This window comes from Copadichromis virginalis, linkage group LG7, assembly GCF_057382275.1.
Source record: "Copadichromis virginalis isolate Kocher_CV1m ecotype Utaka linkage group LG7, C_Virginalis_male_GT1.1, whole genome shotgun sequence".
NCBI lineage: Eukaryota > Metazoa > Chordata > Actinopteri > Cichliformes > Cichlidae > Copadichromis > Copadichromis virginalis.
This window is the reverse complement of record NC_140624.1, coordinates 10,167,456-10,185,029: the sequence shown is the minus strand read 5'-3', so window position 1 is coordinate 10,185,029 and position 17,574 is coordinate 10,167,456. Positions and strand designations below refer to the sequence as shown.

At 39.9% G+C, this 17,574-nt stretch overlaps 2 protein-coding genes across 3 annotated transcripts in view; both read right to left on the bottom strand.

Moving 5' to 3' along the window:
- Window positions 1-12,342, bottom strand: part of LOC146704471 (apoptosis-associated speck-like protein containing a CARD) — a 30,881-nt gene extending 18,539 nt beyond the window's left edge. For both annotated transcript variants that reach the window (XM_085461641.1, XM_085461642.1), the window contains exon 1: window positions 12,236-12,342. The gene's annotated coding sequence lies outside the window, so the exon portion shown is untranslated. The remainder of the gene's footprint in view (window positions 1-12,235) is intronic.
- Window positions 12,343-13,247: 905 nt separating this feature from the next.
- LOC146704470 (receptor-interacting serine/threonine-protein kinase 3-like) lies at window positions 13,248-17,390 on the bottom strand. Its single transcript, XM_085461639.1, has 11 exons — window positions 17,319-17,390; window positions 16,535-16,714; window positions 16,120-16,438; window positions 15,891-16,039; window positions 15,743-15,792; window positions 15,342-15,497; window positions 15,161-15,243; window positions 14,985-15,051; window positions 14,845-14,891; window positions 14,482-14,548; window positions 13,248-14,357 (listed from the first exon to the last, which is right to left on the bottom strand). Exons 2-11 carry the CDS (start codon window positions 16,687-16,689, stop codon window positions 14,278-14,280), a joined length of 1,173 nt encoding a protein of 390 aa, XP_085317765.1. The 5' UTR covers window positions 16,690-16,714; window positions 17,319-17,390; the 3' UTR covers window positions 13,248-14,277.
- Between the last annotated feature and the right edge of the window lie 184 nt (window positions 17,391-17,574).

The window sequence follows — 17,574 nt, the reverse complement described above, 5'->3', positions numbered from 1 at the left end:
CTCCCTGTTTATCTGCTCCTGCTGAAATGGGGCAGAAAACTCCAGCACACTCTATTCTCTTCTACTCAGACAAATTAGACAATAACCTTCTGCGAACAGTATTTCTTATAACTCAGCAATATAATGCATCATAAAACAATATCATTCATTCACAACAAGTCAGCAATTTAATGTAATGCAAATCAGTTTAACTAATGCAATAGTTATCAGCTTCTTCTAATTCAGGAGAATAATGCAAACTAAAACTACATAATAATTCACAATCTTTAATTAGGGGTATAACATGGCATAAAATAATATCATAATTTTACAATTCCCCCTGATGAGGTCATTAGAATAATGACCTCACAAACACCCTGTAGCCCAGTGTGGCCGGGTTCATCTCTTCTCACTCCTGAGGTCCTTTGTCCCCCTGAGGGGCAAACCATATGTAAGATGACCTCTGTGTTTGCGCAAGTCAGGTGCAAGACAAACTATTATTACAAGGATAGCAGGTCCAGATGACACTCCCCTGTTCTCCCACAGCTTTATTTGGTGTTCCCTTATACCATTCAGACGTAGACTAGAACCTCTGTCCGAAGAGCTCTTAACCTTTATTTTATTGCTGCAGCTACCAGTGTCGTCCAGTTGGGTGATCCTCTGCTCTTAATTCTTCAACCTTAGGGGTTAGACAACCCTTCAGTCGTAACACAGATCAGGGGATTATTCTGCTCCGATTTCAAACAACGATCTGTGTATTCTCCAGAAAAAGGAACAGGAAGGTGTCCCCTTTTTGCCCAAAAGCCTCTCGAACTTCGTTGGTCTGGTGTTCCCGGATTTCCGCCAACCCCTTCATGGTTATTGCTGTGTTTATGGGATCCATCCTTTTGTGGTGACTAGCTGGAGCCCAAACGCCATGACCCTTGGACCCAGTTGATGTCTCGGCAGTCACTGTGTCTGACTCTGCTACGGAGGATCCTCGCATCTCTGTGACCTCGTCTGGTGTCTGTTCCTTTCTCTGTAAGAGACAGAAAACCAAAACACCTCTCTTCCTAACCCTAATAATTTAATGTTATTATCTACTGACCTTCTAGTGATTCAGAATTGGTCTAAAACATTCAGAATGTCCCAGGGACTTATTCTAATCATATCTTATGTGTGTGTAAGCATGTTTGCATTTAGCCCTCCGCACTCAAGGCATTTCTTACACTTTATCAGTCCGGACAGTCACGCCGAACGAAGCTTCTGACCTTCAAAAGGCCGAGTGCCAACTCGTTATAAGCACATTTGCAAGGTGTGTCTGAAAATTATTGAAACCCCTCTTTTTAACAAAAGACAAAAAATTAACAAATCTTCTAAACGCTATTCAGTTCATTTCAATGAGTAATGATTAAACATGAAAATGATAGTTTATGCTTTTTCACTGATTCTCTAAAAGGTCCGTCTTCTCGGACCGCTATTAGCTTAAGCTTTACCATTCCTAAATTATTAAAGACACAAATGAAGTTATAAAATGTTCAAATAATCCTGGTTTGATGTTAAAGCTCAACCTTCCCCCCCTTTTTTGACACATTCCAATGTGTCAAATCAACGGAGCTAGAACATTCAAAAAAAAGTTAGGCAGCTACAAAGTTTCCCAGACTCTTAAGGTGATCCGCGTGTAACGTTCTGACTCAGGTATTTAATATTTTAATAAATCTCGTTTAATTAACTGCCACTATTTAAACTAACCTTAAAGACATAATTTAAGAAAAGATCACAAAGAATAACATGATATCAGTGTTTTGTAAGCGCGTGCGGCCTTCTATGCTCGAAGCCTTTCCCCTCAATAGATCAGTCAGACATTCGCGCTGACTGTAGCTTTTAACCCTTATTAACTTGAGCACAACTCTACAATGAGCAACAAGTTGCAATATGTATAAAAATGATCATGGTTACACCTGCAATGAAAAATTATATCATTATCCTAACACCTGTAAATGGAAGATTCATCAGAAATTATAACAATCACAGGAACACAGATGTTAGTATAAGGTCAAAAGCTTCAATAAATGATCATCGATGCAATGCTTGTTGCATGATTCTCATACAATAATAATGCTGACATTGAAAATAACAGTATAACACCCCCTTTTGTCCCGTTTCACTTGACACCTAAACGTTTATAAATGCCTCTTTAATTCTTGATTTTATTTCCCCCTTTTCTCCCCTTTCTGACCACAGCAGGGGGATCTTAGTTTTGAATCAGCCATGAATCCAGCTCACCTGATTCATCAGTGAGCTCCACCATCACTGGCGTCTGACAGGGTGGCGCTGCATACTCTTCCTTTAATATCACTATTTTCAACCTGTTAATGAGAGTGTTTAAACCTGAAGTCGACTACGTCCACAACAAGTCAATACAGCTGTAAATGTGGCCAATTATCAATCTATTACCAATCAATAACAACAGATAACTTCTATTTTATGCATGCTTTTAATCAACCACTCACCCAGAGGATCTCCAATCCCAGGAAATGCCTTCTCCTCCTTTAATGAGTCTGTCCTCCTTCCATGCCCTGGTAACTGGTCCATCCAGAGCCATATGATCTCAAATATACATACGACAAGCCAAACCACACCTTGGTCACACCAACCCCCTTTCCACCCCCAAGATGTCCAATGCCATCCTAGTATGGACTGTCAAATGTGGCTTTAACGCTGACTGTTCTGACAATCCATTTTATAACGTTCCTGGTCAGATTTGCCAATCTCTGCACCAGAGTTTTAAACGTTTCGCCATTTTCATTAGGTTTTATCTTTTATTTAGTTTCGACTCCAGATTTTCAATTTTTTGCCAGTTGTAATTAGTTTTTACCAATTCTTTGCTAGTTTAGTCTAGTTTTTATTTTCTGAAAATCCTTAGTTTCAATTTAGTTCTATTTGTGTTTTGCAAAAGTTAAGTGTAACAAAATCTCAGTTCCATCATATCAGTCATGCTCTTCTAATTATCCTTGGGTGTTGAGACTAATAACTATTAACTCTTGCCGCACCGAGTGTTCCTAATTTTGGTTGAAGTCAATTGATAACCTTTTGAAGGCGATTGTTTCACACCTTTATTTAGATGTCCCAGTCCTGTTATCTCGGGATACATCACGCGCTAGGTTAACCTTCTTGTGTGAGCTTTTCAAGTGCACTTTTAAGGTTTGTGGGATTTTTTGTTTTATAAATGTCCCTCAAGACCCCCTGATGACCCAGTAATTCATTTTTGCGCACTGTAGTACACATTTAGTTTTTTACTTGTAGCTCTCATACTCTACTTGCCACTCCTCTAAGTCCTGATGTTTCTTAGAGAGGACAACAGTACCTTTAAAATTATGTCACATGTGTGGGGGTGTGGCCTTGCCAATCGTTTTTCCCACCTTTTCAAAATGGCTGGCGTGCCCACAAGCACATTTTATGGAAGAGAGAAAGGTAAGCTTGATATTTACATTTAAAATGTTTTGTTAAACTCAGATTTTTATTTTATTCAAAAAATAAACATCTGGTAAATAATTTCAGGGGTCTTTAAGAATTAGGCTCATTTACTTTCACAGGGAACATGACTAATTTATTAATGTGTGCTCTACACATTGGGACTTTATATTTATATTTATTTCACTTTTTCCTAATACCCAACTTTTGACAAAGGCGGAGAGAATTCTTAACACAATTATTAAGGGAGATTCAAACATAGATTTTTCAAAATATGAGAGGGTCAGGACCCACTAAAAGCCACAGAGAAGATTATCGAGATGCAGTGGCAGATGTAATAGAGAAAGACACAGGGCCACCTGAAATCTGTCGTCCTATCTGGTGCAAAACCAACATGTAGTAGAATCTGGAATTTTGATTTTGAGTTAAAAATAAAATATGGGTAAAATGCAGAAATCTTTTCCAGTAAAGTAAAAAAATAAGTGTCGCAATTATAGTTGAATCCATAACACCTAATTGTTTCTACGAGATCACGTCGTTGCTGAGAGTTATCAGTGATCTCAATGTGTGAAAAGAACTCACAGTATCTGGGCTTTAAGCTCCTCTTGGCTGAGAAACCTGGGACAAACATGTGAACAAGACCTGAATAATACCAGTAATGAAGACTTCTCTCCAAAGATCAATAAAAGGAAGCCCCAATCTGATGAGAGTCTAGCAAAATATGGTTCACTCCACTTGCCTGAAATGGTTAGCAGTCCAAGGCATTTCAGTTGTAGAATGATTGGGTACAACAATGAAACAGATGTGAGATGAGGGAAGTGCCAAATGTTCCTTTGTGTCTCCAAATAAAATCAGTACTTCCTCAGATATCCTAAATAAATTGACTTTTGTGAAATAGACAGTTCAGTGCCATCACTTATTCCTAAACCAATAGTTTACAGCTAGTGAAGTGTCAGTGACTTCTGGGTTGGTCCCTGATCTTCATCTTATGAGATTGTTATTTTAATAACACTTGATTCATTTAAAAGAAAAAAGAAAAAAAAGAAAAAAGAAAAAAGAAAAAACGAAAATATTTTCTCCCTGTTTTTTCTTATTCTCTGGGTCTCAGGAGGACATTACGTCCCTCTCCACTACAAGACTCTTGTTATGTCTACAAAACAGTCATATTAAAATCATCCTCAATTCTATTCTGGCGCTGTCTCCCGACTTTTCCTGACCCGATTCTGCGCGTGGACGGAGCAGCAACACAGACGACTCGACTAACGTACTACCTTAATTTCACTATAGCACGGCACGCACACATCAATGCAACCAAACACATTTTGCTATAAATCCAGTTAATTTTAGTTAGTTTTGTGAACATTCAGTACAGTTTTAGTTAGTATTCCTTTTTGTTTTGATTTTATTACCGTTAACGCAAATTTTTCCACTTCTACTTTTCGTTATTTCATTTGTTGTCTTTAATAATAATAATCTCCTCTGCACCCTTGAATAAACACCATTAACATGATCAACCTTTTGCTGCTTGTTATTTCACCATCTTATTGAATCAAATACTTCATGCTTATGTGGTTTACGACATTATATGTATCTAAATCTCCACTTTGTGTCTAAATGTTTGAAGAATTTTTGAGGGTCAAATTTTGAGAATTTGACCATAGTGAAAGTTATGGCATTATCACCCCCTTTGGGGATTACCTGTTTCCAGTTTTGATGATATTCCTCCCCGTTCTTTATTTTTTTTTTTGCAAGTACCCCTCTTCGGTGGCGAGAAACTGTTGGTGTGATCAAGCGGGTGCTGTAAAAACAAAAGCTCAGGACAGAACAGTCACCAGTCATGTACTTCATTCAAAATTAACAAATATCAAGCTTCATATTGATCCTCTGAGTGTAATGGTACATTTTAATTTGCACTTCCAAAAACATAATATTTTCTTTATTTTACTCTTGTTCTTGTGCAGCACCACCCCTCAGCACATGCCCCTGTTATTTTATCTTACTTTTAAATTGTTGACTACTTCAAGAGAGCGCCCAAAAGACGGGGACCAGTGTTTATCATTACATATCTCCATTTTGAGTGTGGCTGTCTATCATTCCCCTCTTATTCATAGACCTCGGTGGAGGGTTTTTTGTTTGTTTGTTTGTTTTTTCTAAAATTAATTGACTCTCTATAGTGACCCACTATGGTTAATAATAACATGCTCAGTCATGAGTGGGATCAAACCTTTTCTTCACTTTAGCATTTAATATTCCCAACAATATAATGTGATACCTTAATTAAAACACAGCTACTAAAACACAATTTCCTTAATGCAAACATCAGTAGCTCAAAATTAGCAACCAAAGGGTTCAGTCTGCAGTTCACACTGCTGTGAAGCTACAGCTCTTTAGTCTCTGTCATTCTTCTGTTCTTGCAGACAAAACAAAGCAAAACAAAACATCCACCCTTCTTTTACAGGCTGGGTGAATTGTCTGTGGACATTCAATAATCCTAAATCCAAAATGTTAAGGTTCAAAATATTGGGGATGGAGACAAGAGAAAAAACCACAATAACAACACTGGTCCGGCCGGGTTGAGTCAAACGATGATTTAATGATCACACACGTGGGAGATGGACACTGATGCAGACAGCCTCAAAATCTCAAAATAGTGGAGCATTGCTCAAACTTTTATTTAGTTTCGACTCCAGATTTTCAATTTTTTGCCAGTTGTAATTAGTTTTTACCAATTCTTTGCTAGTTTAGTCTAGTTTTTATTTTCTGAAAATCCTTAGTTTCAATTTAGTTCTATTTGTGTTTTGCAAAAGTTAAGTGTAACAAAATCTCAGTTCCATCATATCAGTCATGCTCTTCTAATTATCCTTGGGTGTTGAGACTAATAACTATTAACTCTTGCCGCACCGAGTGTTCCTAATTTTGGTTGAAGTTAATTGATAACCTTTTGAAGGCGATTGTTTCACACCTTTATTTAGATGTCCCAGTCCTGTTATCTCGGGATACATCACGCTGCCTTATCTGGGGTTAGCTGTTTTCTTGGGATGCGAGTTAAGTGGGTGAGCTCTTCAACGAGGGGGAGCGTGCTCCCCCTGATGAGGTCTTCTAGGTAAGCTAGGTTAACCTTCTTGTGTGAGCTTTTCAAGTGCACTTTTAAGGTTTGTGGGATTTTTTTTTTGTTTTTTATAAATGTCCCTCAAGACCCCCTGATGACCCAGTAATTAATTTTTTCGCACTGTAGTACACATTTAGTTTTTTGCTTGTAGCTCTCATACTCTACTTGCCACTCCTCTAAGTCCTGATGTTTCTTAGAGAGGACAACAGTACCTTTAAAATTATGTCACATGTGTGGGGGTGTGGCCTTGCCAATTGTTTTTCCCACCTTTTCAAAATGGCTGGCGTGCCCACAAGCACATTTTATGGAAGAGAGAAAGGTAAGCTTGATATTTACATTTAAAATGTTTTGTTAAACTCAGATTTTTATTTTATTCAAAAAATAAACATCTGGTAAATAATTTCAGTCTTTGATTGTCACTGCATTGAGTTTCCTATAGTCGAGACAGAAACGCCACGTACCATTTTTCTTTCGCACCAGAACAACTGGGGCGGCCCATGGGCTGTAGCTTTCTTCGATGACACCTGCCTTTAAAAGGTTGTCAACTTGAGTCTGTATTTCAGCTCTCTGTTCAGGTGTCACTCTATAGGCTCTTTGTTTAATCGGTGTAGCATCACCTGTGTGAATATGATGCTTAATTATGCCTGTGTGACCTCTGTCCTCTGAGTGCTTACTGAAGATTCCTGAATACTTCTGGAGAAGTGATTTCAGGGACTGAACCTGGGAGTGTGACAAGTTTGTTTCATCTATTTCTACCGGCAGAGTCGAATCATACACAGGTGAAGTAGCACAACATGTCTGCTCCAGTGGAATGATATCAACAGATGAGCCTGAATGAAACTCACCAAGATGCTGTCCAGGGTACAGTTCGATTTCATCACTGGAGGGATTAAGCATTCGAACCACTGTAGTACCATTCTGAACTTCACTGAGAGTGTGAGCCACAACAATGTCACATGTTGGATTAGGGATCAAGACACCATAGTAGTCTGTTGGAACAGGAGAAGCCGGTGTGGCTGCTGACACACAGGCTGTGATCAGAGTTTCGCTCATAGCTGGAATTTTGGTTGGCGCTAACACGGAAACATTACAGCAGGCAGCCACCTCATGTCCTTTGGGCAACAGGGGAATTTTCATGTCCCACAGTTGCAGCACTTTGTTTTTGAGGTCGAGAAGAGCATGGTGCCTCTGCAGAAAATCCCAACCTAGAATGACTGGCTGGTAAGCACCTCTGAGGACTTCAAAGTCCTGTTGCCATACCTGAGTCCCAAGCCTAATACCAACGGTTAACTTGCCTAAGATTTCCAGACGTTCTCCATTGACCGAACGAGCTGGCACAGAGGATGCTACCATAGGCCGTTTTTTCAAAGCTGGATGAGCGTTTCGAAAATCTTCACTCACAAGGGAGACAAAGGAACCAGAGTCAATTAGAGCACACACTTCAATGCCCTCGACAATAGCCAAGACGTTAGAGGAGACTGATCCATCAGATTCTGAGGGGAACTGGGGGATGTGGTTTTGGGGCCCTGATACTGTAGCTGATGTTTGCCCCTCAACAGCAGCTAATGAAAGTTTCCCTGTGGGCCGGAGGTGAAATGTGCAGGCCTTTCCGGGGACTGGAAACGAACACCGGTCCTACTGTAGGACGCAGCATCTCTAACTCTACGTGGAGCAGGACTGGGACTGCGTCGGTATCTGTTATTGTCAGGGTAATTGTACCTGGAATACTGGGGGGGCTGTTGGGAAGGGTATGTGCGTTGATCGTGTTTCTCACATTTGTCCCACTCATTGAACCTCTGGGGAACAGGGGAAGAAGGACGTTCACGGTGAGACTCTGGATCACGATGATAACGCCACTCAGGCGAGCAATAGTCTCTGGAATGTTGTCTGGCATGATAAGGCGACGGGGACGCACTGCGGGTGCTGTACTGAACATTGGAAGAGGAGGATCTATCACGACTGGAGTCCAAACGTTGGGCAAGGTAACTCTGTTTCTCCCGTAACTGCTGTACTTCATGTTTCAGGCTGGTTACAGTAGGCGTGAGCTCCTCAACCGCTTGAAGAAGTTTAGCATCAGTAGGCTGAGGACGTATCATAGCAACCTGTTCTGAAGACGGCATATGAGAGGGTCCTGCAGCTGTAAGTTGCAATGCTGCCCGTGCTCTCTCACAACGGCTGGCAATGCGCAGGGCTCCGTCGAGATCCTCTGCACCCATCTCATGAATCTTAGATTGCAAGGTGGGGTCCAACCCAGCAACAAAACGGCGAAATTTTTCACCTTCCAAGGCATTGTAGTCATAGTTAGGGAAAGCTTCAAGCACAAGACGGGTAATATCCGCGCTGTACACATCTAAACTTTCACCTGGTTTCCGGGGGCGAGCATTCACATGTGTCTGGAAGAATGGCAGAGAATATTTTGGACCGAAAACCTCTTTCAGCTTATCCTTCACTAGATCATAGTCTTTCTGGGCTGATGAAGGCAAACTGTCCCAGTACAAAAATGCAGCATCTGCTAGACGAGTAGGCAGAACAGAGGACATCACAGTTGGCAAATCTACCTCAGGTGGAGTCATAGCTTGCACTGCCACTTCAAAGCAACGAGACCAACTAGTAAAAGATTCAGTCCCATCTCCTTTAAAAACAGGTGGAAGATCTATTGTCAGGGCACTGGAAACGGTATGGTGGGCGGGAGCAGCAACAGTCCGCATTGCATCCACTGACCTCGAATGTGGCACAGGAGAAGAGCGCAGCTCATGCACAGATTCACTCTCGTCAGCCGACATGTTCCCAACAAATATCCAGCTCAAAAAAAAAAAATCACAAAAATCACAAAAACAGAGAGAAAAGCTGCAACAATCCTTACTATCTCCAAAAATTATTACTATTATTATTTTCAGTTCATCAGCTGTTCACAGAGAGGGATAAATCCCAGCGGGAAAAAAAAAAGATCTTATCCGCAGCTTGGGAGTAAAACTCACCAAATACACAGATCCATCAAGAAAATAAATCCCACCGCTGCCACCAGATGTAACGTGAGGGTTCACTAGATGGTTGGGAATCTCTCTGAATAATTAGGAACAGCAAGACGGAGACGGATAACTTTTTAGCAGCCTCTTTACTTTTAGCACACTGCAACAACAACCCACACTTCCTGTGTGCCGCCCTCATGAATACTTCACTGGCCTCTCAGAAGCCAAGAAATCTTATACTCAGATCAAAACAGGGAAAACAACCAGGTAGATATAACACATACTTATTACTGGTTTGAACATGCATGTCTAAACATTCAAACATGTAAACATGTAAATATCAAAACACGTAACCACCAAATAGCTACATAACTAGCTTTATAACCTTTGTAAACACCTCTTTGTATATCAAAGTAGATTTAGATTTACTTCTACACTTTACAAAATGTACCAGAGACAATTATGAATACACCACAAGGAGCTTGCAAAGAAAAGCGTCTGGACTTCTTTAAGTTGCTTGAAGACGTTTCACCTCTCATCCGAGAAGCTTCTTCAGTTCTAAGGTCAAATGGTGGAGAGTCCCAGATATAAACCTAGTGGGAGTAACCCCCCCACAGAGGGACAAAAGGACCCCCTGATGATCCTCTAATCGCCTGAGGCAAGGTGTGAAACTGGGTGTGGGTCCCAATCAGCCAGAGTTTCGGGTGAGTTCATTGTGAAACCTGGCCCCACCTTATGCGAATTCGCATAAGGTGCCCCCCCCACCACCACCTTATGCAAATAAGGTGGGGCCACAGCATAAGGTGGGGCCACCGCAGGTTTCACAATGAACTCACCCGAAACTCTGGCTGATTGGGACCCACACCCAGTTTCACACCTTGGCTCAGGCGATTAGAGGATCATCAGGGGGTCCTTTTGTCCCTCTGTGGGGGGTTACTCCCACTAGGTTTATATCTGGGACTCTCCACCATTTGACCTTAGAACTGAAAAGCTTCTCGGATGAGAGGTGAAACGTCTTCAAGCAACTTAAAGAAGTCCAGACGCTTTTCTTTGCAAACTCCTTTGACTAGATGACCTGGATGACTGAGAACCTTCACAGACATACTTTTAGTTTATACTCAATAACTACAGCAGTACCATGATACGTTTTTAAAACAGAGTAGAAAGACATGCACAAATATTTGGCTGTTTAGAAATATTAATCCAACGACCATTAAGCAAAGAATACAGAATAAAACACGAGTGACAAACAAACAGTACACTGACTGCTAATGCGTAGTGAACATGTGTAGATGGAGTCCAGGCGGTTCTCATATTTCCTCTTTTTTCCGAGGTCGTCATTTAGGAACGTGGTGGGTAGCCGAAAACGTAATATGGTGACGATTTGTCACCTAGCGTAAAATGTTACGCTTTGGGAGTGAGAACGTGTTGGAATCCCAGAACAGAGGTATAAAGTGCGCAGGACGTCTGATAAAACTGTTATTATGTATCAAAGGGAACCGTAAGGGCTCAGTTACAATACGAAAATTAATTTCATATATACAGAAAAGCACAGATTATCAAAGATGAGCAAACTAACTAGACTATCAGTACACTAACAAACTGATGCAAATCCCTGGGCATTTTCTTCCATGCGTTTTTTTTTTTAGCAGGGAACGTGTCATGGTCCTGGGCCATGTGGGCCCAGTATTCTTAGTTTCTTGTATTTTTGTATTTCGTTCCTTATTTAGGTCATGTTTCCTGAGTTGTCCTGTTATGTTGTTCCTTATTTGACTTCCCCTTGTGACTCTTATCCCCTGTGTGCCCCTCTATGTATCTGTGAGCCCTCATCTCCCCTCCTTGTGTTTCATTCCATGTTTCCCCAGCCCACTATGCCCGTGCTCTCTCTCTCCTCCTGTTTGCACCTCTGTGTACTTCCTGTTTTACTTTGACAGTCTCCCGTCAGTGTTGTTTACTCCTGCCTTGTCTTGTTATGTTTATCTGTGTCAGCTGTGTTCCCATGTGTGGCCACTTCCTCTGATCATCCCTCTTGTGTATTTAGTCTCTGTGTTTCATGTAGTCTGTGTCGCGTCGTCTGTGTTACCACCCCCTGTGTTCCGTATCTCCAGCCATAGCTTTTCCTTAGTTTATGTCCAGTTTAGGTTTCTGTTTGAACTATTACTCTTATGCTGCCCTCACTCTGTTTTGTTCCTTTCATCAGCCAGAATAAAAGGCTCGCTTTTGTTTAACTCCACTCCTGCATCCTCGCTTGTGTTCGCTCCTGGGTCCACCACACACCTTTCCGCACGGTCCGTGACAGAACGAACCAGAGCAAGCTACATCTACTGCTTCCTCTTTCACTGGCAGGCTGTTGCCCTCGTGTTTATCGTGCAGACTCCTCCATGTTCACAACTTTTGCATAGATTATTCATAAGTTATATATTCTTGTCTTGTCTGCATTTTAACATGAACGTCTGTGCAACCGCGGTTCTGTGCAGGGTCCTCCATGTTCACAAACTGTTTGAAATCTTTTCCGATTTCAGAGATCACGGTCTCTAAATATCTTTTAGATTACTCATACTCGCTCTTCTGAGACCACAAATACAAATGCAACCCAAACTTCCTCAAGTTGTAGACAATCATGCGTCATTTTCTTTGTCATGTTCCTATGTGTGGGGGTTTTTAAAGGGAAAATGGCTTATGTTTTAAAAACGAACAATGTATTAAAATGCTTGCGGCTACTCACCTTTTTGTCAAGATGTTCCACTTCCAGATTTGAAAGTTCAAACCAAAGCTGTGGCAAAGCTATGGACTTTCTAGCTTTCACTTTCCCATGTTTACTTACTGAGCAAGAGGGAGGATGGGGCGGGGCGAAGTTGGCAGCTTGGAAGGAAAATGTGTTTTTGTCTGCAGTAATTAAAGTAATAACTAAACTGCCTGACTGAACCTTAATTTCCAAAAAAGAGAGAAGCCTCTCGATACCACTGTCACTCCTTACAAAAGAAGCATAATGGTATAGTCCGCTCTAACTTTACAGCACCGTTAATTAATTCTGTATAGATGACTTAGTGCCACCATGTGGAAAAAGAAAGGAAATAAAAACAATGGAGAAAAAGGAAACTGTGAACTTATTTCTTTCAAACGAAAATTAAACAGAACAAAGCTTTTGCAGACCGGGATTGTCTGGCACATTACACAGCACTGTGGGATTCTGTTAACAGCTCACCATTTAACCTGGCAAGCTTCCCATTTTGCAATGGTCAGTTTGTGGAAAACACACAAGCCTTTAAATAGAGGAAGTATTTTGTAGGTTTTGTGAGTCAGAGTAAATTTTCATGTTGGTGGTGGTGGGGTGTTTTTGTATTGAAAGCTCACACAATGTTAGTGAGTTAAATAAATAGATGCTTATTAAAAACTGAAGGTAATATAAATGTGTTTGCTTGTTGCAAAATGATTTGTTTCGACATACACCAATAGCTGACTCAAAAATGTATGGCTTCTATGTGTTGTCTGTCAAAAGTGTTCTCACAAAGATTGTACCTCTGGCAATCCCGGCTACACATTTGTCATGACTGAGTTGTGTGATTCTGAGTGAGGCACAGGGTTGCTAGATCTTAAAATGAAAAATTTCCTTACCTGGATGATCGAGCATGCATCAAGACCTTTAAAAAATATAGGCAACTTCTGGCCTTTTGTAATAATATTAATTATGCATCAGTTCAAAGTACAGTCAGAAAGTGTGGAATCTATTGTTTTTGTGGATTTAATGAAAGCTACATTCTTAAAACACAGTAAATTTCTTAATTTCACTGCTCATACATACAATGATTCACAGTAATTATCACTGGTGAAATACACTTGGCATTGTGTGGTGTTCATTTCTAAACTTACTGATGTCTCTACCTGAAAAGAATTATAAATATTATAAATTTAGAAATTACAGATTTTTTTTTAAATCGTTTTTTTATTTTATTTTTACTGGAACCCCACTGATAACTACAGGGGCATCCAGAGTGTCATTAATGGCGAGTCAGAAATGTTCATGTAGTTGATGTAAAGACTCCTTCACGCTTGAGCTGCACCCTCACACACTCCTGTGATGGGTATTGTCAATACTCCCCTGGCGGATGGCGTGGTGACCCAAGTTTTCTGAATGCAATAACTCAAAAACGAGGTGGCATAATATTTTGAAATTCAAACTATAGTTGCAGCTACTAAAAATCTTGGAAGAGTTCTAATTTCAGTGACCTCGATGTCAAGGTCAGAGGTCAAGTTTTCTCATTCATACTATAATTTCACCAACCAAAAGTTCAAATCTAAGTAACTTTGAATGTGATGTCAAGGTCAGAGGTCAAATTTTCCAAAATCTTGTGAATCGGACCTGGAACATGTACATCTACTAGGAGGTTGATGGGTAGCACGAGTTTATTATCATTAACAGAGAGACAGATGATCATTTAAAGTAAAAACAGCAGAACATCTGTGTATAGAGTACAAAATAAGCAATTCCACTGAGTAGGCAAATACATATCAATTTTAGTTTTTATGTCTAAACATGTTGATAAAATACAGGTCCTTGTAAGAAGGTTTAACAGTAAAATATTAAAAAGCCCAATTAAAATGTTTTTTTAATGCAGACTATTAACATCCAACACAATCCTTTGAAAGCACAAAGAACTAGTGCTTGCAAAGCACAATAGGACAATGATCTGTGCCAAACATTAAGCAAACCCCTTTCTTTAAGTAAACTGAGGAGTATTCACTCATATCCCATGATGGCTTGCTGTTTCAGTTGGGGATAATAGTTATGGCATCTTCTTGCTTCCAAATAAATACCCGCAATGGGATGTCCAAAGTATCGTTTGATGCTGGCGGTCATGAAAAAGAAAATAATATATAGATATACAAAACATCTGTCTGATGTTTTTTGTTGTTAAGAAATAAATGTGTATGACAATAAACATAAGTGACAAGTCATAGTGAAGCATCTACCTGCCATCTCAGCAGTAAAACCAGATGGACTCGATGTGATGGAATGTTGATGATCAAGCTGCATATCCTAGACAAGCGAAATTAACAGAACACAAAGAAGTCTGATAAAAGGATACACCATAAAGGCCATACTCTTTACTAAAACTTTACACTAATATCTGTTTTTACACTCATTGTGATTGTGAATCCTTCCTACTTGTGTCCAAGGGACATGTGGCATAATGTGAAAATCAACTAATAAGATCATTCATTCTGTCTAATGATGCAACATGTAATTAAAATGATCAAGAAACACTTGAGAAAGACTTGATTACATTTCTTTTCACTTTGTGAGAGGTAGATTTGTGAGTGCATATTAAATACCTGCATTTCAGTTCTTCCATCAACTTTATCATTTGACTCTGACTGTCCTAAAAAAAAGAGAAATATCTGTATGATGTTCATTGTTAATAAGAAAGGAATAAGTCTGAGAATAAAGTGACAAACCGTACTGAAGAATCTACCTGGCATCTCATGATTAACACCGAGTGGACCACATGTGTCAGGATATTGATTACCATGTTGTGAATCCTAGGAAAGTAAACAGTACCCAAAGAAGTCTGATAAAAGTGCTCCATCTAAAATTGAAATTGTTGACTACTTTATTAGTTCATTTCTGAAATTATAAGTTGAGTTGCACCAATTTTTTCATGACTTGTCCGACTGCATGGTGAATCCCCGCCCTGTGCTTTGAGAACACATCCTTAGTGATTTCATCACACTCTGAAACAAAATGTGATTGTGAATATATGTGATTTCATGCACATATAAAACGTCGGCTGTTTAATACAGAGTGTTTAATACAGGTAGTTAACACATACCTCCAAAGTCTGGCCTCTTGGATGGATCTCCATCCCAGCACCTCTCCATGAGGCCAACCAGCTCTCTCAGCCCTTCTGCCTTTGTCTGGTCTATTTCATCACAGGGAGGTCTGTCCCCCTTTGGGATCTTCAGTTTCAAAAGAGCTAGAGTAGCATCTGTGTGAAATACAATAAAGACTTTCATTAAAAAACATGAGCACAAATGAGACAGTGTATTTTTGGAAGTTTCTTGATAATGTTTATATTAGCTGTAAAACATGAAATCTAAATTAAAATTTAATTTTACAAAGAAGGGCAAAAATTGTTTGACCAGAAAACTGGAAACTTATGAGGAAAAACAAACACACAAACATAGAGAAATTTATGGAAAATGATAAGTAACTGAAATCCATTCATTGTACCTGGAAAAGGCTTTTTTCCGCAAATAATAGACCACAGAAGAATACCATAGCTTTACAAGATAAAGAAAGAGAAGGAATTAACACAATGTGTTTAAGGTAAAATCTATAATCATACATAAATCCCCACAACTATTCTTTTAATGTTTACCTGTATATGTCGAATTTACGAACAGGCTTATATGATGGATCAAAAGACTCTGGAGGCATGTACTGACATGTGCCTCCTTTCACTGTGGACATTTCTTCAGAGCTCATCAGAACACTGGTGGAAACCCTGGACAGACCAAAATCTGCCAGCTGCAAAATAATCAAGGAAAAAAATAAAATAACACAATTACATCAGTATAAACTAATGAGTTGAGTGGATAGCACTTTACCTTGGCATGAAGGTCATCATCCAGCAGTACATTGCTTGGCTTTAGGTCATGGTGCAAAATGTTCTTCTCATGGAGGAAGTTCATTCCTTGAGCGATTTCGTAGGCCAAGCGGAAGGCCAGAGGCCATGGTGGTGGACCTGACAAAGTCTCCAGCAGGGTCTGAACAGATCCTCTATCCATGAGCTCCATAACAATTCCCAACTGAATGTTCTGCCCTCCATTTGGTGGACATCCCCTATATATTCCATAAAGCCTCAGCACAGAACTGTGTAAGGAGACTTTGGCCATATGATTTGCCTCCTCACACAGTTCTATGTCCCTAGTGTTGGAAGGAAAATGCAAAAGGCTTTAGGAAAGGACTAGTTCATGTACTTGGAAGTATAAAAATTAAGAAATAGTTCTGTTCTAATTTTACCCAGCAGCATGTTGAAGTAGCTTAATGGCCACGTCACACCTCCACTTCTTGTGTCTAGCCTTGAAGACTTGACCAAATCCACCAAAGCCAATTAACTGCCAGTTCTCCAAGCTTTCGTTTCCAACTGATTCAAATTTACGTCTCTGCAGTTCCATCACCTGCTGAACTCAGGTACAAAACCTTAAAACATAATAAAATGACACAGTGAGGAGAATAAACCCAGCTTTTGTAAGTATTTTTTACAACACCTTAGAAGTCTTTGTTGTTGCACTAACATGAAAGCAACTGGAAGCAACACATTGATACACATTTTCCACTTTTTTAGCAATACTGGTGCACTTCTCACGACATTTTTGAAATTCTGGATTCTGAATTTCCCAAAGCTAGAAAGAAAAAAAGGAGACTAAACTCCTATACAGCCAGTAAGGCTCTACCCTCACTCTTCTGTGTCTTCTTCTTCCTACTTCACTGACAGACCGCTGTCCCCTCCACAAATTGTTTTAATTCCATTCCGCTTCATCTTTTACAGTACCCATTCACATCGTTGATAATACTGTGTCCAAATGTCCTAACACGTTTGAAAAAATGCTTGGAAGGAAATGACAAAAAATATTAATGAGCAACGAGAAATGGTCTTCCTGTTGTGAACAAGTAATAAAGAAAGAAAAGTTCTGAGGGACATTTCGTAGCGTATTGTTTTGCAAACTGGAGCTGTCGTTTGATTTGGAGCTAAAGCATCTGTGAGGAAAGAGGATAAAAAAGTAAAACGCTGGCTGCTACTCACCTGAAGCTGTTCCACATGCAGATCTAAGAGTTAGTTCAAACCAAAGCCGTGGTCAAAAAAAACAAAACAAAAAAAACAGACGTTCCGACTTTCATTTTCGTATCCTGACACGCCCTCGAATTGTAGTGAAGGGGCGGGGCTTACATTAAAGGTAATGAGCGAGTATTGACAGTATTACTGGTATGAACAGTTGCTTATAACTTTTTTGAGAGACAATATTTTGCTGAAAAAATGCTTTCTTTCGCCAAAAACAAAA